Genomic DNA, 23,495 nt, shown 5'->3' with positions numbered 1-23,495 from the left:
ATGTTTGACTGTAGGGACCGTGTTCTTTTCTTTGAATGCCTCTTTTTTTCTCCTGTAAACTCTATGTTGATGCCTTTGCCCAAAAAGCTCTACTTTTGTCTCATCTGACCAGAGAACATTCTTCCAAAACGTTTTAGGCTTTTTCAGGTAAATTTTGGCAAACTCCAGCCTGGCTTTTTTATGTCTCGGGGTAAGAAGTGGGGTCTTCCTGGGTCTCCTACCATACAGTTCCTTTTCATTCAGACACCAACGGATAGTACGGGTTGACACTGTTGAACCCTCGGACTGCAGGGCAGCTTGATCTTGTTTGGATGTTAGTCGAGGTTCTTTATCCAACATCTACACAATCTTGCGTTGAAATCTCTTGTCAATTTTTCTTTTCCGTCCACATCTAGGGAGGTTAGCCACAGTGCCATGGGCTTTAAACTTCTTGATGACACTGCGCACGGTAGACACAGGAACATTCAGGTCTCTGGAGATGGACTTGTAGCCTTGAGATTGTTCATGCTTCCTCACAATTTGGTTTCTCAAGTCTTCAGACAGTTCTTTGGTCTTCTTTCTTTTTTCCATGCTCAATGTGGTACACACAAGAACACAAGACAGAGGTTGAGTCAACTTTAATCCATGTCAACTGGCTGCAAGTGTTATTTAGTTATTGCCAACACCTGTTAGGTGCCACAGGTAAGTTACAGGTGCTGTTAATTACACAAATTAGAGAAGCATCACATGATTTTTCGAACAGTGCCAATACATTTGTCCACCCCCTTTTTTATGTTTGGTGTGGAATTATATCCAATTTGGCTTTAGGACATTTATTTTTGTGTTTTTTCATTTAAGACAAATTAAATGAAGATAATAATACCAAATAATTTGTGTTTGCAATCATTTTCAGGAAGAAAATGAGTATTATCTGACAGAATTGCAGGGGTGTCAATACTTTTGGCCATGACTGTATGTAGGTATTTAATCCTGATCTACACCTTACATGCAACTCTCCGCTAATACTAGGAATGGCTCTAAGGCCTCATTCAGACCTCTGAGTTTCTCACATGTGAGAAAAATGAACCTTTTATTCTGATCAGAGTGTGGTCCGAGTGTCATCACTTAATCTCATGTGTGGAGAAAAAAAGGTTTTTCCACCTTCTCCATTCTGACAGACTGAAAATCGGACTATACTAGGACGTCATCAGAGTTCTGTCCAATTTTTTTTCATGGACCCATAGACTTGTATTGCTGATTTTGATCTGACCCTCGGATCAAAATCACACATCTCCACAATTTTCGGTAGACCTCTTGATCCGTAAATGATTATAGACACCTGAATGGGCCCATAGACTATCACAGGCATGAAAACTATAGATAGCACCCACATGTGAAAATCAGACCTCTGAATGATGCCTGGAATAGAGACATCTCAGGTGTGACTAAAACAGTTTTAGGCTAAATTTACATACCTTGGAAAAGGATAAAGGTTGCACCATGATTTACCAAGAATGATTACGCTAGAACATTGACACTGCATTATTATTATTAGAAAATGGGGGAAAAAGTGCTATATAATGTATATATGAAATATTCATCTGCAAAATTGCTATGAAAAATACAATAAAAAAGAGGGTACTTAGCGCATTGATTGGCCAGTATATGTGAGCCAAACTGCCATGTCAAGGCATCCTTCAAAAGTTGGGTCACTTTACTGATTTGTCACCTCTCTTGGGCAAAAAAACCCTACAATCTATGGGGCAGGAATGGACCAGCTAACTACTTAAAATCACCTGTGGCTGATGGGAGTAGGAGTGCACATGTCCAAAAAGGATTTAAGGGCTCTTTCAAATGTCAGTGTCTCCAGTATGTGCGGTGACATTTTTCACACGTACCAGAGACTCTTACACACGTGAATGGGTCTGTGCATATGTCAGTGTGTTTCTATGGACCGTGTGACCCACACGTAGACATGTCTGTTTTTTACCATCAGCATGGGCGGCAAAACATCCCACACAGATGACACACTGGGATGTCATCCGTGTGACATATACCGGCGCCTGAGAAGCAGCAGTACAGGAAGCGCTGTTCCCCGAAACCAGATGCTGAAGATAGCTCTCATCATTCTACCTTGCTCTGCAGGCAATCAGTGTGAGCAGGGGAGAATGATGAGAGTTTTATTTAAGTGCTAAAAATGGCAGGAGGCAGCTGATGGACTATTACTCCCATCAATTTACACCTGCTGCCGCTAATAACAGTGACAGCAGGAGCAGCTGATGGGAGTATTCATCAGCTGGCTCCGGCACTGTAAATAAATAATTAAAAAAAAAATCCAGTGTGTATTCTCCTCTATTTTCTATAACCAGCCAGGCAAAACTCACAGCTGGGGGCTGCAACCCTCAGCTGTCAGCTTCAGCAAGGTTGGTTATCAAGAATAGAATTTAGTTATTTAAAAAACAGCCTGGGGCCGCCTCTGTTCTTGATAGCCAGCCTTGCTGAAGCTGACAGCTGAGGGTTGCAGTCCCCTGCTGTGAGTTTTGCCTGGCTGGTTATAGAAAATGAGAGGGAAACCCACGATGTTTTTTTTTATTTATTTACTGTGTCGGAGCCGGCTGATGAATACTCCCATCAGCCACTCCTGCGGTCACTGTTATTAACAGCAGCAGTAGTCCCGCATTCATTGTTCTCACTTGAATACAACTCTCATCATTCTCCACTGCTCGCACTGACCATTGGCAGAGCAGAGGAGAATGATGAGAGTTGTCTTCAGCACCCGGCTAACAGCGCTTACTGTAGCCCTTCTTCCCTGGCGCCCGTCCGTGTGGTACTGATGTGGCACACGTGTGCCACACGTATTACACACACGGACACTGACCTCTCCGGTACCAGAAATATCAGGACGTGTGAAACCGGCCTAATACAAATAGAGAAAAAGACCAGCAAATGAAAGCTAGTGTGAACAGGTGACGACCAAAAAAAAAAGCGTATAGCCTGAAAAAGGATAAAGGTTGCACCATGAATTACCAAGAATGATTACCGTACTCTTTTTTTTTTTTTTTTTTTTTTTTGGTTGGCACCTGTTCACACTAGCTTGGATGTGCTGGTCTTTTCATCTACCAGTATTTACATTTACAAATCTGTGCGAGTGTTACCATCGGAAAAAATGGACTGATATATTTTTTTTTTGAGTCTTATCTCTTTTCACTGAAGCAGGCAGATTGTCTGAATTTTATTATCCATTGACTTTTAACAATGTGGCAGTTAAAATCCTGTGAAGCTCGGATGAATATTGGATGTACTAAGTCTGTCTTTTGAGTTTCATGGTTCTCCAAAGACTTTAGATTCTCTGTCTGATCCACAAAAGAGATGAGAGTAGGACATGGTCTGAGCCTCATGGATGGAGACACGGACCAATAAAACTCTACGGAGCAGTGTGCTAAGAAATGGCCAGCACACGGACATATTACACAGATGTGTGAACGTAGTCCTAGGCCAGGTTAAGATAGAATCAGTCCTGTCAGGTCCACACATTATAAGCGTGACCGGCCCCTGTGCGCGGCTCTGCGTGCTTATCCACATAGCGGACGAGTACATTGCTCCCGGCTCTTTCCAGAACTTGCACTAGTTTGGTTCATAAATCATCAGACCGGAATCGTGCCCGCTGTGATTTTACACTCAGACTATTGGTCTGTGGGGAAACTCGGCCATGTTGCCTGACACACTGGCTATAATGGATCTGTGGGTGATACGCGGCCCACACAGACCGCACTCATCCGTCTCGTCGGAGCCAGCCATTGGGTTACGTGCACACTTTTGTAGTACATGTTCATGTGCAATCTGTTTTTCCTCATTGACCCATACAGTTGCATTGATCCATACACATATCCATTTTAAAAACGGGTCTGTAATTAGACTTAGCGCTGGTCCTATTCTCATCTGTTTAGTATATCCGGCTTCACCATTAAAGTCAATGGGAATCCGATTACTAAACACAGAAAATACTTCAGTATAGCATCCAAGTTTCATCTGTTTTTAGCTGATCCATTGTTCAGAGTCCGTGGATAAATTAAAGATCACATAGTTTACCGGCTTCATTTCTTTAATTAACCCCTGCTGTTCTGTTTAGATTTCACATACACTTGTACTGTTCCCGGTCATTTTTGACCGTCCTTATAAAATAATCATTTTTAGCTAATCTAAGTGGTTTTTTTAAACAGTTTTTGCACTATTATATTGCTTGTGAAGATGGTTGTTCAAATACCAGAAAAAAAAATAAATACAAAGCTTGTTTTATATTTTTTTTATATCCAAAAGGGAACATGGTATTTTTTTGATTTTTGTAAAAATTGATTATTTTTGCAGATAAAAAAAAAAATCTTGATCTAAATGTTAACTATAAGTAATAATATCAAACATTATGTAGATATACTTTTTTCAAAGGCAAAAAAAAAAAAAAAAAAAGCTTTTTTCTCTATAAAATGGCAAAAAACGTTGTTTTTTATACACTTATACTGTTCCCGGTCATTTTTGACCGGACCTAACAAAGTTGTGATTTGTACCTAATTCAAGTGTTATTTGATTACCTGTTGCATTGTTTTACTGTATGTGAACATGGTTTTCAATAATCAGATGAAAAATTAAATCAAAAACTTTTATTTTTTGAATCAAATAAATTAACATTTTTTGCAATATTTGCTTCATATTGCACATAAAAACTTTTCTTTATTCTAAACTATATACAAACTTTTAAAAAAAAAAAAAGGTTTTTTGTCAAAAACAAATGATAAATGCGATCAATGTATTACTTGCATTGATCACATGTATAATTTACATGACGCTTGCACAAGTATTTTGCACATTTGCAACACATAATAATAGATTTATGGTTACTGGACGTTGGACAGAATGAGCATCTTTTTCGCTTGCAGCTGGTTGCGATGGTGGAAGCCGTTTCAGTATCAGTGGTGGTCGAAGCTGTTGGCTCGCCGTCTCCACCATGCTCTCGAATTTGTCGGGCCACTTTTTCTGCACTCTCACTTCTTGGATTTCGTGGCCGTGTTTTTACATATGGATTAGTGAGAGACTTCCCCAATTCCTCAATAAAAAGCCGTCGTTTGTGTAATTTTTTTTCTTGCCATTTGGGGTTAACCCCCTATCATCCATTTTATCACAGCAGTGAGAATATTGAATAATTTTAGAATAAAAGAATAATTTATCTGTAACATACCTGTAAAAATGGGACTTCAGAGCTCTGACGTCTGAACCTCTGCTCACTCTGTGTTGTCTCCAGCTGAACTGAAACTCTACACTGCTATGTTATCTGTCTACAGATAAGATCAGAGCAGACACCACCCTGCAGCAGGAAAAAGCTCACAGTACAACACTTTAGGTGAATTCTGCTTAGGACAGCATTGCACAGTGTAATACTGTACAACCAGCAAACACATGGAAAATCAGAAAATCATGATTTACAATATGAAATGTTGACAACTGAATGGAACTAGATCTATATGAACAGCAGGGTAAATAAAAACCAGTGAAATAAATTGCGCGTAGCTATACTGGAAGCGAATCAGTCGGCTGTATCGCAACTTGAAAATGTTGGTATGTGTAAATCTTTTCTGACCAAAAGTAGTCAGATACATTGATAAATAGTAGTAGATGCAATATATAGTTCAAAATGAGGTGATAGCACCTTTATTTTTGTCAAAAATTGTCTGGAGAGCTGAATAAAGGCCTATCGGTCATTTTTGACCGAACAGTACAAGTGTAAAAAAAATTGTACCAAATAAAGTAAACAAAAATTAAAAAAAAAAAAAATTCCCACAGAGAGTACCCCCCTAATGACGAAAAGTCAGGGAGCCTCAAGTCTCAGAATCACACGCTGAATTTTTATAACATGATAGAATTTCAAAAACGGTCATTTTTGACCTAACAGAACAGCAGGGTTAAATCTCATGAGAAAAAATGTAGGCCATATGGATGAGACATGAGGAAAAAAACTCCGTTTTCCACCGATGTAAAAAAAAACGTGACAGATGTGTGAAGGTAGCCTGAGCATCAGGAGATTTTTTTTCACCAAAATCAAGGACACCAGATTATTGCTGTTATTTAATCGGAGAAAATGACATACATGTGTGCACACAATACAGCAGTGTCACCAGTGCGTGCAGGAGACATCCAGCTTTCCTGCTCCATTTAGGGTCCTGGGTTTGACTGGGGGAACGGAATGGAAATGCAGCATGGTGAAACATTAATTGTCACCAGTGACTGCTTACATGGGGGCGGCATCTTCACCTGCAGAAAGGAGAAGAAATTCAAGTTACATTTGAACTTGCGCGTTGCACAATAGCGGTGTGAAGTTTATCTGTCTGGTGTAAATCATTTTGCTGCATTAGATAATAATGGCATGTAAATTATTATTAGCCACCGTTTATCATTCAATTTGGACTTCGCCTTCTCTTGACCTTGGCCGACTTATAATGTGTAGCTTTCCTTTCATAGCGCATATATTGAATTTTCTCAGACTAGCTTTTTATTCACTGATCTTAGAATATGTCTACACATGGCATTCCTTCAGCTTTTTTTTTTTCGGCATGAAAACTCGGCTTGAAATAAGCACCTTTTGGCCGCAGGTTTGTTTGCGATTTTGATATTTTTTTTTTACTACCTTTTTTTTTTTTTCTTGATTAGAATGTGTGAAAATTGCTGGAAGAATTGACTTGTTGCAGATTTCAAAAAATGCCCAACAGCTCAAAACAAACACAAAAGGAAAAAAAAAGGGGATATTTCTGTGACTTTGTAAAAAAAGAAAAAAAAGGTGCCTAAGCACTAACAGGTGGGTAGTTGCTACCCATCTTCCTGTTGTGCCAGGCGCCTTAATGCCTCTGCTGACATCACGTCAACATAGCGCGCCTTCTTTTCTGCTCTGTCAACAGGGCGAGACTGCTGATGTCATGCTGATTGACATCCGGCTCCCCCAGTTAGGCCTAGGGATCCAGCTGTCAATCACAACGATGTCTACAGTCCCACCCTGTCAACAGAGCAGTGCAGAAAAGAAGCCGCTGCTCTGACAGGCAGGATTCAGTACTGATGTAACAGTCTGTCCAACACAGAATACTGGGACAGGTTCACTTTCAGAAAATCAGGTACCGCTAGAGCAGCTTCAGGGTTAAGGTACCGCCTGTGCGACTTCAGGGTTCAGGCATCTCCAGAACAGCTTCAGGGTTGGGTACACACTGCAGGAATACGGGAACAGGTTAGGATAAAGATCTAGCTTGGCTAGATTAGGATGTGGGACTTGGCAACACACAGTTGCACACACAAGAGGTGTAGAGAAACTACAGGGTTGGCTCAGGCACTTCCCTACCTGCCTGTTCTTTCTGAGCACAGTGGAAGAGAAGCACCTGCTCTGTACCCAACGTCAGCGGAAGCTGCAGAATCGCCAGCAGGAGTGGTCAGTGACTGCTCTGAGCCAGCAGATATTGGCGGCAGGCAGAATGGGTAGGTAGTTAATAACTACCTGCCCATTCTGCCCACCGCCTGCTCAGTGATCATGGACCACTCCTGCCAGAGATTTTGCTTCAGGTGAACAGAGCAGCTGTTCTTCTAGCTGATGCTCTGTTGATGAGGCGTGACTGCCCACATGAATCTGATTGATACAGCCAGCAGCGCAGGTAGGCTGTCAATCAGCATGACATCAGCAGTAACACCCTTTTAACAAAGCAGAGGGGAAGAGGAGCACCTGCTCTGCGGAGATTGATGGTTGACAGTTAGTACTTGTCTTTTAGTTCATAGGCTCCTAGTTAAAAAAAAAGAATCCCGGATGACCCTTTTAATATTAAACAAGATGATGATATGGCAGATATATACTCTGGGATTCTGGACAGCAGAATGTGATGTCTGCGCCAGATAGGTATGTGTCATCAGCATATAGGTGGTACTGAGAGCTATGGGACTTTATGAATTGTCCCAGGCCAAAGGTATAGATGGAGAAGAGTAGGGGTCCTAGGACAGAGCATTGAGGGACACCGACAGAGAGAGGGCGGGGTGAGGAAGTAGTGTGGGAGATGCTAAATGTGCGGTTGAAAAGGTATGAGGAGATGCAGGAGAGGGCAAGGTGTTTTATGCCAAGGGAAGAGAGGATTTGTGGTAGGAGGTAGTGCTCGAAGGCAGAGGACATGTCAAGAGGGAGGAGCATAAATGCGAGGTGAGAGTAAAGTTCAGCATGGACATGCTATTTGAGGAGTTTGAAGGTGAACGGAGTAGTGATATGGAATGATACCTGGACATAGAGGTCGGGTCGCGGGATGGTTTCTTTAGGATAGATGTGATTGTGACATGTTTTAAAGCACAAGGGAAGGTACCAGAAGTTAATGGTAGGTTGGTGAGATGGGTAGGGGCTGGGGTATGCATGGTGGTGAGGTGGGATTTGGAGAGGAGATGAGAAAGCTCTGCTTCAGTGATGGTGGAGAGGAAGGTTGTGGGGGAGGGGCAGAGGACTGTGATTTGTAAGGGTTGAAGAGGTTGTCCGAGACCAAATAGTAGAGGACATCAGTTTGCGTTTGGTCGAGGTCTGACACCCAGCACCCCCACCAATTGGCTGAAGTCTTCTCCATTAGTCACAAGATATAAGCAATGTAGGGAAACAGGAGCCTGTACTTTTAGTGACCGCTGCCGAGTACTGCACCTTGTCTCCCATTCACTCGACAATCCTTTGAAAATGTCTGATAAAATAAGGCTACGGTTTCTTTTTTTTCTTGATGTTTAGGTTTGTGCACCATCTTACCATTTTCCTATAAAACACTATTATTTTCTTTATTTTGAATAGACAATCAGCACGGAGAATGGCAGCTCTACTATCACCCAGAGATGCTGGCAGGTTCATCACTGAGAACAGCACGTCTGTGTCTGTGGACATGGCGGGTGTACACTCCCTCGCCGAGAAGCTCTTTGAGAAGGTTAGACGGAAGGAGATCACCCTGAAAGGATGGAAATCTCTTCATGAACTGAATCCTCAGGGCTCCGGGGAAGATGCTGTCAATTGGGTGTTTTTTGCAGACACTTTAAACTTTTCCTTCTGGTCAGAAGAAGAAGATAAAAAGTTCTTGGTGAAGTACAAAGGGAAGGAGTACAGTGGCTACTGGTCATTCTGTGCTGCCATGAATCGAGCCTTGGATGAAGGTTGGTACACAAACAATGAGACCTCCACATGGCTGAACCTTCTATCCGTGTTCCAACCACTTGATTTCCATGATTGTTCACTAAAACGGTTTTGCCTTTTATGTAGATTTTCTCAGCTTCCTCGAGCTGCCAGACAATTCTGTAATCTTGTGTTAATTGAAAATCAGGATTGAACAATTTGTTCTTTACCTGCCTATTCCTATAATTAGAAAAAAAATGTAAGTGCATCAGAGCTGCCCAGCAGCCTTACGAATCGTCCTGCTCTATCAAAACAACGTAACATAGTAACATAGTTAGTAAGGCCGAAAAAAGACATTTGTCCATCCAGTTCAGCCTATATTCCATCATAATAAATCCCCAGATCTACGTCCTTCTACAGAACCTAATTGTATGATACAATATTGTTCTGCTCCAGGAAGACATCCAGGCCTCTCTTGAACCCCTCGACTGAGTTCGCCATCACCACCTCCTCAGGCAAGCAATTCCAGATTCTCACTGCCCTAACAGTAAAGAATCCTCTTCTATGTTGGTGGAAAAACCTTCTCTCCTCCAGACACAAAGAATGCCCCCTTGTGCCCGTCACCTTCCTTGGTATAAACAGATCCTCAGCGAGATATTTGTATTGTCCCCTTATATACTTATACATGGTTATTAGATCGCCCCTCAGTCGTCTTTTTTCTAGACTAAATAATCCTAATTTCGCTAATCTATCTGGGTATTGTAGTTCTCCCATCCCCTTTATTAATTTTGTTGCCCTCCTTTGTACTCTCTCTAGTTCCATTATATCCTTCCTGAGCACCGGTGCCCAAAACTGGACACAGTACTCCATGTGCGGTCTAACTAGGGATTTGTACAGAGGCAGTATAATGCTCTCATCATGTGTATCCAGACCTCTTTTAATGCACCCCATGATCCTGTTTGCCTTGGCAGCTGCTGCCTGGCACTGGCTGCTCCAGGTAAGTTTATCATTAACTAGGACCCCCAAGTCCTTCTCCCTGTCAGATTTACCCAGTGGTTTCCCATTCAGTGTGTAATGGTGACATTGATTCCTTCTTCCCATGTGTATAACCTTACATTTATCATTGTTAAACCTCATCTGCCACCTTTCAGCCCAAGTTTCCAACTTATCCAGATCCATCTGTAGCAGAATACTATCTTCTCTTGTATTAACTGCTTTACATAGTTTTGTATCATCTGCAAATATCGATATTTTACTGTTTAAACCTTCTACCAGATCATTAATGAATATGTTGAAGAGAACAGGTCCCAATACTGACCCCTGCGGTACCCCACTGGTCACAGCGACCCAGTTAGAGACTATACCATTTATAACCACCCTCTGCTTTCTATCACTAAGCCAGTTACTAACCCATTTACACACATTTTCCCCCAGACCAAGCATTCTCATTTTGTGTACCAACCTCTTGTGCGGCACGGTATCAAACGCTTTGGAAATATCGAGATATACCACGTCCAATGACTCACCGTGGTCCAGCCTATAGCTTACCTCTTCATAAAAACTGATTAGATTGGTTTGACAGGAGCGATTTCTCATAAACCCATGCTGATATGGAGTTAAACAGTTATTCTCACTGAGATAATCCAGAATAACATCCCTCAGAAACCCTTCAAATATTTTACCAACAATAGAGGTTAGACTTACTGGCCTATAATTTCCAGGTTCACTTTTAGAGCCCTTTTTGAATATTGGCACCACATTTGCTATGCGCCAATCCTGCGGAACAGACCCTGTCGCTATAGAGTCCCTAAAAATAAGAAATAATGGTTTGTCTATTACATTACTTAGTTCTCTTAGTACTCGTGGGTGTATGCCATCCGGACCCGGAGATTTATCTATTTTAATCTTATTTAGCCGGTTTCGCACCTCTTCTTGGGTTAGATTGGTGACCCTTAATATAGGGTTTTCATTGTTTCTTGGGCTTTCACCTAGCATTTCATTTTCCACCGTGAATACCGTGGAGAAGAAGGTGTTTAATATGTTAGCTTTTTCCTCGTCATCTACAACCATTCTTTCCTCACTATTTTTTAAGGGGCCTACATTTTCAGTTTTTATTCTTTTACTATTGATATAGTTGAAGAACAGTTTGGGATTAGTTTTACTCTCCTTAGCAATGTGCTTCTCTGTTTCCTTTTTGGCAGCTTTAATTAGTTTTTTAGATAAAGTATTTTTCTCCCTATAGTTTTTTAGAGCTTCAATGGTGCCATCCTGCTTTAGTAGTGCAAATGCTTTCTTTTTACTGTTAATTGCCTGTCTTACTTCTTTGTTTAGCCACATTGGGTTTTTCCTATTTCTAGTCCTTTTATTCCCACAAGGTATAAACCGCTTACACTGCCTATTTAGAATGTTCTTAAACATTTCCCATTTATTATCTGTATTCTTATTTCTGAGGATATTGTCCCAGTCTACCAGATTAAGGGCATCTCTAAGCTGGTCAAACTTTGCCTTCCTAAAGTTCAGTGTTTTTGTGACTCCCTGACAAGTCTCCCTAGTGAAAGACAGGTGAAACTGTACAATATTGTGGTCGCTATTTCCTAGATGCCCGACCACCTGCAGATTTGTTATTCTGTCAGGTCTATTAAATAGTATTAGGTCTAAAAGTGCTGCTCCTCTGGTTGGATTCTGCACCAATTGTGAAAGATAATTTTTCTTGGTTATTAGCAGAAACCTGTTGCCTTTATGGGTTTCACAGGTTTCTGTTTCCCAGTTAATATCCGGGTAGTTAAAGTCCCCCATAACCAGGACCTCATTATGGGTTGCAGCTTCATCTATCTGCTTTAGAAGTAGACTTTCCATGGTTTCTGTTATATTTGGGGGTTTGTAACAGACCCCAATGAGAATTTTGTTACCATTTTTCCCTCCATGAATTTCGACCCATATGGACTCGACATCCTCATTTCCTTCGCTAATATCCTCCCTTAAAGTGGACTTTAGACAAGACTTTACATAGAGACAAACCCCTCCTCCTCTCCGATTTTTACGATCCTTTCTAAACAGACTGTAACCCTGTAAGTTAACTGCCCAGTCATAGCTTTCATCTAACCATGTCTCGGTTATTCCCACTATGTCAAAGTTACCTGTAGATATTTCTGCTTCTAGTTCTTCCATCTTGTTTGTCAGGCTTCTGGCGTTTGCGAGCATGCAGTTTAGAGGATTTTGTTTTGTTCCAATCTCCTCGCTGTGGATTGTTTTAGAAATGTTCTTACCTCCCTTCTGAGTATGTTTTCCTGGATCTTCTTTGTTCAAGTCTAATGTTTTTCTTCCCGTCCCCTCTTCTTCTAGTTTAACGCCCTCCTGATGAGTGTAGCGAGTCTTCTGGCGAATGTGTGTTTCCCAGGTTTGTTGAGGTGTAGTCCGTCTCTGGCGAGGAGTCCATCGTACAAGTAATTCACACCGTGGTCCAGGAATCCGAATCCTTGTTGTCTGCACCATCGTCTTAGCCAGTTGTTTGCATCAAGGATCCTGTTCCATCTCCTGGTGCCATGCCCGTCTACTGGAAGGATAGAAGAAAAAACTACCTGTGCATCCAGTTCCTTTACTTTCTTCCCCAACTCTTCAAAGTCTTTGCAGATTGTCGGTAGGTCCTTCCTTGCCGTGTCATTGGTGCCAACATGTATCAGAAGAAATGGGTGGACGTCCTTGGAGTTGAAGAGCTTTGGTATCCTATCGGTCACATCCTTGATCATCGCACCTGGAAGGCAGCATACTTCTCTTGCAGTTATGTCCGGTCTGCAGATGGCTGCTTCTGTGCCTCTCAGTAGTGAGTCTCCCACCACCACCACTCTTCGTTGCTTCTTGGCTGTACTTTTTGCTGTCACTTGTTGCTGTGTGCCCTTTTCTTTTTTGCTTGCTGGTATTGCTTCATCCTTAGGTGTGCCATCTTCATCCTCTACAAAGATTTGATATCGGTTCTTCAGTTGTGTGGTTGGTGATTTCTCCATGGTCTTCTTGCTTCTTTTGGTATAACCAATCTAAAGCCTCATTCAGACAGCTACAATGCAGCTACAGTTTATCATCCAGCCTGACCATGGATGACCCAACCACTGTTGTAGGGGGTGATTAAACCAGGACTCATAGCTATAATAGAAACCATAAAATGCAGCCTCATTAGAGCCATCTGAATCGTGCTTTGTGGTTGTTCTAGGTTTACAAGCATTTGTAATGGTCTATTTTATTTTGTAATTCTTTTTGTTGTTTTTTTTTGTCATTTTTATAGAGAAACCTTTTGGAAAAACACTCACATGCTGCATTTTGATTGTGGGCTGTAATGTACAGCTGATACTCGCCCCTAACTATTGGGATTGTAGGTATTCCTGGTCATAACGAGCTGCCCCTTAGGGTATGATCTATGTGAGTTTTTGGAGCAGAAACTGAGCAGGCAACTCTTACGAAATGTACATATGAAGTTTTTTGCGACAGTCGAAAATAATGAGTTTTTTCAGTTTAAAGCAAACCTGTCAGCAGGATTGTGGTCAGTAACCTACAGACACTGTCAGGTCGGGGCCATTAACCCCTTATCGACATCAGGCCTAATAGTACGCTAATGTCGGATACCCTCCCTTTGATGTGGGATCCGGCGGTGAGCCCGCATCTTTCCCGGGGTATGTCAGCTGTTTTGAACATCTGACATGTGCCAGCAATAGCCGTGGGTGGAATTGCTATCCACCCGCGGCTATTAACTAGTTAAATACCGCTGACAGCTGCATTTAAATGGCGCTTCTGGCAATCACGCCGGAAATACACACACTGGTGATCCCCGTCACATGATCGTGGGTCACCGGTGTGTCGGCTTGACAACCCGAGGTCTCTTGGAGACCTTTATGGTTGTCATTGCCGGATTGCTGTGAGCGCCACCCAGTGGTCGGCGCTCATAGCAAGTCAGCAATTCTACTACATAGAGGCGATCTGACCATCTCCTCTATGTAGCAGAGCTGATCGAGTTGTGCCAGCTTCTAGTATCTTATGGAGACTATTGAAGCATGGCAAAAGTAAAAAAAAAAATGTTTTTAAAAATATGAAAAAAGTATAAAAGTTCTAATCACCCCCCTTTTGTTTCATTCAAAATAAAACAATAAAAATAAAATCAACCATACACATATTTGGTATCACCGCATTCAGAATCTCCCTATTTATCAATCCCTTATTTTTTTTACATATTCCGCACTACTAATGTTAGTAGAGTGTGTGTGCAAAATTTGGGGGCTCTAGCTGTTAAAATAAAGGGTTAAATCGCAGAAAAAACTGGCGTGGGCTCCCACGTAATTTTCTCCACCAGAGTGGTAAAGCCAGTGACTGAGGGCAGATATTAATAGCCTGGAGAGGGTCCATGGTTATTGCCCCTCGGCTAAAAATATCAGCCACACCAGAAAAGGCACATCTGTAAGATGCGCCTATTTCGGCTCTTAGCCACTCCGTTCCCACTCCCCTGTAGCAGTGAGATATGGGGTAATAAAGGGTTAATGCCACCTTGCTATTGTAAGGTGACATTAAGCCTGGTTAATAATGGAGATGTGTCAATAAGACACCTTTCCATTATTAATCCAATAGTAGTAAATGGTTAATAAAACACACACATTAGGAAAAAAGTATTTTAATGAAATAAATACACAGGGTGTTGTAATAGCTTTATTATACGCTCAATCCAAATGACGACCCTCGTTCTGTAAAAGAAAAAAACAACAATATCCCATACCTTTCCGGCGCTCGGTCACGTCCCACGCTGTAAATCCATTTGAAGGGGTTAAATAATGCAGCTGTGCTCCTGACTGTAAAATCTGGGGAATGAATTGAAAGCAGGGGAACGTAGCATTGTAGACTTGCGGTGCTGCACCCCCTGCTGGTTTAAACTCATATGAACTCTAGTGTGGGAATTTTTCTGAATATTTTCTCACGCTAGAGTTCATATGAGCTTATGCCAGCAGGGGGCGCCGCACCGCAAGTCTAGGTAGCTACCTTCCCCTGCTTTCCATTCATTCTCCACTTTTCACAGGCAGGAGCAGCTGCACTAGCAGGTTCCTGGCTGTAAAATTATTTAACCCCTTCAGATGGATTTACTGCGTGGGACGTGACTGAGCGCCGGAAAGGTATGGGATATAGTTGCTTTTGGTCCCTCTTTAGGCTATTAATATCTGCCCTCAGTCACTGGCTTTCCCACTCTGGCGGAGAAAATTGCGCGGGAGCCCACGACAGTTTTTTCCGTGATTTAACCCTTTATTTTAACAGCTAGAGCCCCCAAATTTTGCACACACACTCTACTAAAAAAGGGATATGAATTGGTTTACTGTATGTAAACTATGTCTCATATCCTGTCGGGTCTGGGAAGGAGATAGCAAAAGCCGGCAATTGAATTACCAGCTTTTCTGCTATCTATCTCTGTATGAAGTATAAATATACATATGTGTCTCACTGATATATATATGTGTATGTGTATATATATATATATATATATATATATATATATATATATATATATGTATATGTATGTGTGTGTGTGTGTGTGTGTTTTCACGAATATTAGATGGTTTCACGAATATTTGAGCCCATGGATCCATTATATGTCCATTTTGCAAGCCGGTGAGAAAATCTCGCCGTACGGATGCCATGTGGATTACATACTGAGGTTTATATGTGCAAAATACGCAGCCACACCCTGCCTACGGATGACATACGGATCACTGTTTTGGGATCGTTTCTGTGTATTACGCCTGTAAAATACGGACCGTATTTCCCTACGCTGAGTGTAACGCCAGTCTCAATGTATTGGGGGCTTTGTGTGCACATATGCTTAGATGCCGTGGTCATTACATCCATGGTATCTATACTGTCATACAGTATTATGGGCTCTTTGTCATTCTATGAGCTTAATTGGAGACGGCTGCAGAAAACTACACTGATATGTATGACTATTGCAGTGTGTTGTACCAGCGATGAAACCATCGCAGGTTCAAATGTGACTAAAAATAAAAAGTCAAATTATTTAAAGGGAACCTGTCACCCTGTTTTTTCAAGAAGAGCTAAAAATAGCGTTAAATAGGGGCAGAGCTGGGCTTTACATTAGTGTATTTTGGAGCCTTTATTCCCCACCTATGCTGCCGAAATACCTTTGTAAAGTCGCCGTTTTGGGCTGTCACTCACGCTGGTCAGGTCATATGGGCTTGGTGACAGCGCTGTTTCTCCCCCAGATCTCCGTTGGTGGCGTAGTGGTGTGCGCATGTCCAAGTGGCGAATCCACTGCGCAGCTTCAAGGAAAATAGCGCGATCTGCGCTATTCAGCCGTTTATCGGTGGGCGCAGATGGTTCTTCTCGGCTTCAGGAAAATGGCCGCGGGATGCCGCGCGTTTTCAGATGGCGATCTCGACGGCCATTTTCCTGAAGCCGAGTTCGCATCTCGGCTGCAGGAAAATGGCCGCCGCGATCTCCATCTGCGCACGCGCGGCATCCCGCGGCCATTTTCCTGAAGCCCCGTGCAGCAGAGCACTCCATCTGCGCACGCGCGGCCTCAGGAAGATGGCCACCCCCACCGATGACAAGGGTAATAGCGCAGATTGCGCGCTTTTTCTTCACCTACGCGCAGTGGATTCGGCACTTGGACATGCGCACACCACTATGCCACCAACGGAAAGCTGGGGAAGAAACAGCGATGTCACCACGCCCACCCGACCTGACCAGCCTGATTGACAGGCGAAAACGGCGACTTTGGTAATGTATTTCGCAGCATAGGTGGGGAATTGGGGTACACTACATACACTATTGTAACGCACAGCGCAGGCCCTATTTAACAGTATTTTTATCTCAATCTGAAAAAACGGGGTGACAGGTTCCCTTTAATGTTTCTATGGGATAAGAAAGAGCAGTCAAGGCTTTGTGTTCTTCACAGGCTTTATCTTCGGTAATGATATTTAGATTAGGGTTGGTCTGATAACATAGGGAACTGTAGATAATGGCTTCGTAAGAATTATTAATTTGTGCAAGGAAAATGGAGCTGGCAGTGCCCCAGGTGGCTGGCAGATCTCAGAGACATAATTATGGGGCTGGTTATGAAGGTCATCACTTTTTTACGTGGTTAAATAATAGTCATATACTGTATTTCACTTTAGTCTTTAAATGGATTGACTACTTGTATATATATTGCAAAGCTGTAAACTGTAAAGGAGCAATGGCAGAGGTGTCCGCTTCTTCTGGAACTCCTGGATGGCTCGATATTAGCCGTATCATTCAGTATTTGTAAGCCAAAACCAGAAGTGGTGACGTGTTTCTATTATACTTCTTCTCTGATGGTTCCTCTCCTGGTCTTGGCTTACAAATCCTGAGGTAAAATACTGACCAAATACTGATCGTGTGAACGTGGCCTTATGTGTATTATAATACAGTAAATATTCACTATTTTTACATTTTCTTGTGGACCGTTGCCTGTTGTGAGACAGTGGTACAGTTGCAACATTCGGATGGGTAGATTAATCTACAGAATAAATGCCTTGTGTACGCTAATGGCTCAGATTTGTATAAGATTTGCTGATGGCGTTCGTAAACCTTTCCCTGCCGTGTGAGATACCTCCTGGCTACTAATGGGCATTTCTCATCCTGGATCGCAGCTACAGGAGCGATTCAGGGCTAATTTTTAACCTAAGATTATATAGCCACAACCAACTTAAGATAGTAAACTTTTTTTTATTTAAGGAGGTGGGGTGATAATCTGCCAGATGTGCACTTTCAGAAAATATATCAGTATTGGGGGTTAATATCAATTTATTATTTGGTAATTTAAATTTAATTTTGTACACATCAAAGGTGCGAAAATTGTCCTGGCAGTCAGAAGTGCAAAATGTTAAGAAACCCATGGCCCGGCCATCCAATCTGTGACTGTGAGGTGCTGAGCTTTCTCCTGGTGTTTTCTGCTCTGGTGACCGCCCAGCTACTTAACTGAGCTGTCTGCCTATGATCCCTACCAGACGTAGTTTGTGCTTCCTGGTGAGTGTTTGTCTGAGTTGCCTGACTGTATAGACCGTGTTCTGACTATCCCTTCATCTTGTCCTCTTGCGTTGATCTGCTATCTATTGGTATTTTGACCCCGGACCGTGACCTGACTTACGTCTTTGTCTTTTACCTTGATTTTCTACGTGCTCTTGCTTCTGACCCCTGAACGTCTGACTTCTCTGCCTCTTGGTCTGTCCATGAGTAGTGACTAGCATCACATTCCACTTTTTTCAGTATCATAATGAAGAAATATGATTGATTGTGGCAAAACATTGTTCATATCTTCTAAAGAACAATATTTTCCATATATGTGTTTATACAGCGTGGGGGTAAGTACTGGTTCTGCTTTAAGAGAACAGCTGAGTGAGGAGAATTAGGGTATGTGCACACGTTGCGGATTCTCTGCGGATCCGCAGCGTTTTTTGCAGTGCAGAAACGCTGCAGATCCGCAATTGATTTACAGTACAATGTAAATCAGTGAGAAAAAAAAATGCTGTGCACACTTTGCGGAAAATCCGCTGCGGAAACACTGCGGTTTAAAAGAAGTATCATGTCACTTCTTTTTTGTGAATCTGCAGCGTTTTTGTACCCATTCCATTATAGAAAACCGCAGGGGTAAAAAACGCAGCAAATCCGCAAAGAAACCGCAGCAAAAACGCACAAGAAACGCTGCGGAACCACACAAAAACGTGACAAATCCGCAGGTGCGTTTTCTGCCAGGAGAGGCAGAAGCCGCACCAGAAATTCCTAAGCCTAATCCGCAACGTGTGCACATGGCCTTACAGGCCAAGATCTATGGGAAAGAAATATGAAAATGAACTTTCACATCCTTTTTTCCATGGAGCATTACCTCTAGGATTCCATGCTTGCTCAGCTGTCCTTTTAAGGCTACGTTCCCACATTCAGGATCTGCTGTGGTTTTGACACTGCAGAATGTCCGCACTATTTCCACACTTATTATGCAATCACATGCAGATTTTCCCCATTAATGCAAGTCTGTAGGGAAAATCCTCATTTAAACCCACGAAAGAAACTGGTATGCTGCGGATCTGAAAGACGTGCCGCATGTCAGTCTCCGCGGGTGATCCGCAGGCGCACATAGACACACAGTAGACATAAGACTTCTAGAAATCCCATCCACTATGCTGTAACATCTGGCCCCTGCATTTTTGACGCTGCATAAATACGCAGCGTCAAAGCTGCAGCAAATCCTGAACGTGGGAATGTACCCGTAAAGAAATCAATACTTCCCCCATGTTGCCTCAAAGGTGTTGCCTCAGCCCATCAGACTCTGCGCTGTACTTCTTCACAACACTGCCAACATGCACTGGGATCCGTAATAAAACCCCTTCTTTTATTTTACCCCATTAAAAAAAATATTTCAAACAACGACAGAAACACAGCAATGATGGTATTGCTGAGATCAAAACCTACGCATTTCGAACATACTTGCTCTTTGTTATGATGCGAGCACATTCCCACTAGTGCACTCCTGAATGTATAATCCCTGCCAGTAATAACGTTGATTATGCACATGTGTGTGCCGTGGGTTTCTCTGTTCCTATTGTTGGCCAGTGTTTTTACACAATTGATAGGAGGTGTACAGTAGCGGGTGTTGCACTGCTTTGGTTTTGAAGAATTATCATATGAAACCCCTTTTAGGCAACTGGCTCCTTACACTTTGCGATATAAGGATATGTGATGTTTCCATACATCGTTGATATGAAATGGTAAGCGGACCTCTCTTTGCTTTTTTATTTTGCCCAGCTCCATACTGATGAGGGGCAAACATCCGAAACACGCTTTATGTAAATGAGTTTGTGGATTGATATTTATCTCCGGTCATGTTGTAAGACACATTAAAGATTCAGACATTGACTTATAGGCTAGCTACCCCTCCTAGGTGAGAATTCAAAATGGGGTAATCTGTGTACTGTGAACAGAAATATTTCAACATGTTTAATAATTTTTGTTAGATTATTATAATATAATGCATTTGCAATGCCTTTAAAATGTGTTGACTAAGTTTTAAAATTTTTCCACTTTTTAATATTGCCAACGTGTGCCCCACACAGACTTATTATCTCCATTGGCACAGCATGCGCAACAATTTTATTCTGTTCTTTTTCTCTTCAGGGATACCCCTGACCACTGCCTCTTATTATTCCAACATAACCATGGACCAGCTGAAACATGTGCTGCGCAGTGACTCTGATTTTCCTATCCCAATGATCGAGGAACGTCTAGAGATCCTTCACCAGACTGGGAAGATTCTCCTGGAGAAGTTTGATGGCTCCTTTCTAAACTGCCTGAAAATGAGTGCGAGGAGTGCAGTGAATCTAATGCATTTGGTCGTAGAGAATTTTCCATCCTATCGGGATGAAGGGATCTTCCAGGTAAAAAAAAAATACTTTATTATGTTTAAATGTAGCTCAGATTAAACGAAAGCATTCATCAGACACTAAGGCTACATCCCCACAGTCAGTAATCGGCAGCACTTTGGACGCAGAACACGTCTGCTCCGTCCAAAGCGCCGCCGGCTTTTGAACGCAGGTTATTCCGCTGGTGTTCATTGAACAGTGCGGATTCACGCGTCCAATACATTGTATGGGTGATATTTATCTTGCAGAGACTGAGCGTCTCTTCAAGATAAATAGACATGTGGAAAGACGCGCCGCATGTCCGTCTCCACAGGGAAGCCGCGGGTGCTGGTGCACGCAGAGTGGAGTTGGGATTTCTTGAAATCCCATCAACTATGCTGTAATATCCGGCTACTGCGGGTTGGACACTGCGGATATACGCAGTGTCCAAACTGCAGCATTTACTGACCGTGGGAACATACTCTTAAGGGTATGTGCACACGATCAGGAATGGATCAGTATTTTACGCAGGTGAAATCTGCATCTGAGGTCACTGGCAGGTCACCTGGGTTTTTAATGCGGTTTTTCCACATGCAGTTTTGATGCGTTTTTCATTGCATGCGTTTTTTGTCACTTGAAAAGAAGCTAATTGAAAATTGGCTTCTGGGTAGGAAAAAAAGTGATCTCCTGTTTGCAGATATATTGGGAGTATGTTCCCACGGTCAGTAAACGCTGTGATGTCACCGTTCTTAAAGGGAACCTGTCACCCCGTTTTTTGAGATTGAGCTATAAATACTGTTAAATAGGGCCTGCGCTGTGCGTTACTATAGTGTATGTAGTGTACCCCGATTCCCCATGTATGCTGAGAAATACATTACCAAAGTCGCCGTTTTCGCCTGTCAATCAGGCTGGTCTGGTCAGGTGGGCGTGTTCACAGCGCTCTTTTCTTCCCCAGCTTTCCGTTGGTGGCGTAGTGGTGTGCGCATGTCCAGAGTTCCGACTTCCCTGCACCCACGTGAAGACACAGCGCGCGATCTGCGCTGTAATCCCTTGCATCGGTGGGGGCGGCCATCTTCCTGGGGCCGCGCGTGCGCAGATGGAGTGCTCTGCTGCACGGGGCTTCAGGAAAATGGCCGCGGGCAGCCGCGCGTGCGCATTAGAGATCGCGGCGGCCATTTTCCCAAAGCCGAGATGCTCGGCTTTGGGAAAATGGCCGCCGCGATCTCTAATGCGCACGCGCGGCTGCCCGCGGCCATTTTCCTGAAGCCCCGTGCAGCAGAGCACTCCATCTGCGCACGCGCGGCCACAGGAAGATGGCCGCCCCCACCGATGCAAGGGATTACAGCGCAGATCGCGCGCTGTGTCTTCACGTGGGCGCAGGGAAGTCGGAACTCTGGACATGCGCACACCACTACGCCACCAACGGAAAGCTGGGGAAGAAAAGAGCGCTGTGAACACGCCCACCTGACCAGACCAGCCTGATTGACAGGCGAAAATGGCGACTTTGGTAATGTATTTCTCAGCATACATGGGGAATCGGGGTACACTACATACACTATAGTAACGCACAGCGCAGGCCCTATTTAACAGTATTTATAGCTCAATCTCAAAAAACGGGGTGACAGGTTCCCTTTAAGGTCCCATTCACATCAGACAGCTGTCGGCTGCATGTTTCTTTGGTCGATCGTTTTGCTGAGAACCATCTCGGCCGCCTCTTCCATACACAGGTGCGCTCGATCGGCAGAGTGCTCCTGTGTGTTCTCTATGAGAAAGCCACTGAGGGACCTCTCTGCTAGCAGCTTGTCTCTGGGATAACAAAGCGATCAGTAGTTCCAAATTGGACAATCCCAATTGACTTGACTGACAATCAGTTGGCCGGCATGAGTGTTGACCAAACCCATCGATATCTGCACTTGCGGCTTACATTCGTGTAATGGTTACTCATGCTGTACCAGGAGCCTCCCCCTCTGTCCTGTCTACAGTAGGACATGAAGATCATTACGCCAAGCTCTTAACTGCGTCCATCACTGTCCCCCATACCTGTTCAGTAGCCAAAAATAGAAAATCCTGTAGACTAATATTAAGCACAATTCTCTATTTTATTTGCCTTTATTCTTCTTTTCTAAGTATTAGTCTTCTTTTAGGTCTACACATAAGCTGTTCCCCTGTAGAATGCACCATGGCCAATCCACTGCAGGTTTAAAAAAAATTAGGATCAACCTCAACTGAAAAGGATCTAATCCACAGCTTATTCTGAGTGAGGCGTTCACCATTATAATGAACATCCTGTGGATTTAAAAATGTGTCAAATGTTCATTACTTTACCCTGACATTTTCCTTGAGAAGTGAACACAGTATAATATGTGGGCGAGGGGCGAGCTCTCTCAGGATTTAGGCATAAAATACTATTCCTGGAGCCCGCTGCATTTACAATAAACCTTATCCCAAAACTCATCTTCTGTAGAGTATTGTATGTTTGATTACAGTCTTTAATCCCTTACATTCACAACCAGTCTACATTTGGTTTGTCACATTTTCTAAGTCCCAGGAATTTTTTTTCTTTTTCTGTGGTTGGAGCTGTGTGTGTGTTTTTTATTGGCACCATTTGGTGTTCATACGACTCTAACCACTTTCTATTCCATTTTTGTGGGATGAGATGAATTGGTATGTATCAATTAAATAATTGCATATTTAGAAAGATCAAACAGTCACAGATGCAGCAATACCAAATATGGTTTTTTTCCGGAATGGTAAAACGTGGGTTATTTTTAGTCAGCCAGGGAGACTTTACCCTCATTTGATCAACGCCCTGCCATACTTAGTGTCACAATATATTTACACATTAGTGACCTATAAAGCCCAACTATAGGATATACAAATAATGAGGCGATGGAGTCTTCAGCAGGTCCCTGGCTTCGATGGTAACAGAATCAGAGTAGTATTCATCGACTTAAAGCACTATATACAAAAAGTAAACT

General features: G+C 42.8%; 1 protein-coding gene across 1 annotated transcript in view; it reads left to right on the top strand.

Moving 5' to 3' along the window:
* QNG1 (Q-nucleotide N-glycosylase 1) overlaps window positions 1–23,495 on the top strand; it is a 67,163-nt gene that overhangs the window by 26,558 nt on the left and 17,110 nt on the right. The window contains exons 2-3 of the mRNA XM_069733610.1: window positions 8,813–9,165; window positions 20,294–20,553. Of these exons, the coding sequence (XP_069589711.1) occupies window positions 8,829–9,165; window positions 20,294–20,553 (597 nt within the window). The 5' untranslated portion in view covers window positions 8,813–8,828. The remainder of the gene's footprint in view (window positions 1–8,812; window positions 9,166–20,293; window positions 20,554–23,495) is intronic.

Source organism: Ranitomeya imitator, chromosome 7, assembly GCF_032444005.1.
Source record: "Ranitomeya imitator isolate aRanImi1 chromosome 7, aRanImi1.pri, whole genome shotgun sequence".
Lineage (NCBI taxonomy): Eukaryota > Metazoa > Chordata > Amphibia > Anura > Dendrobatidae > Ranitomeya > Ranitomeya imitator.
Note: the sequence above shows the minus strand (reverse complement) of the source record. Positions and strands in the feature narration are given on the sequence as shown.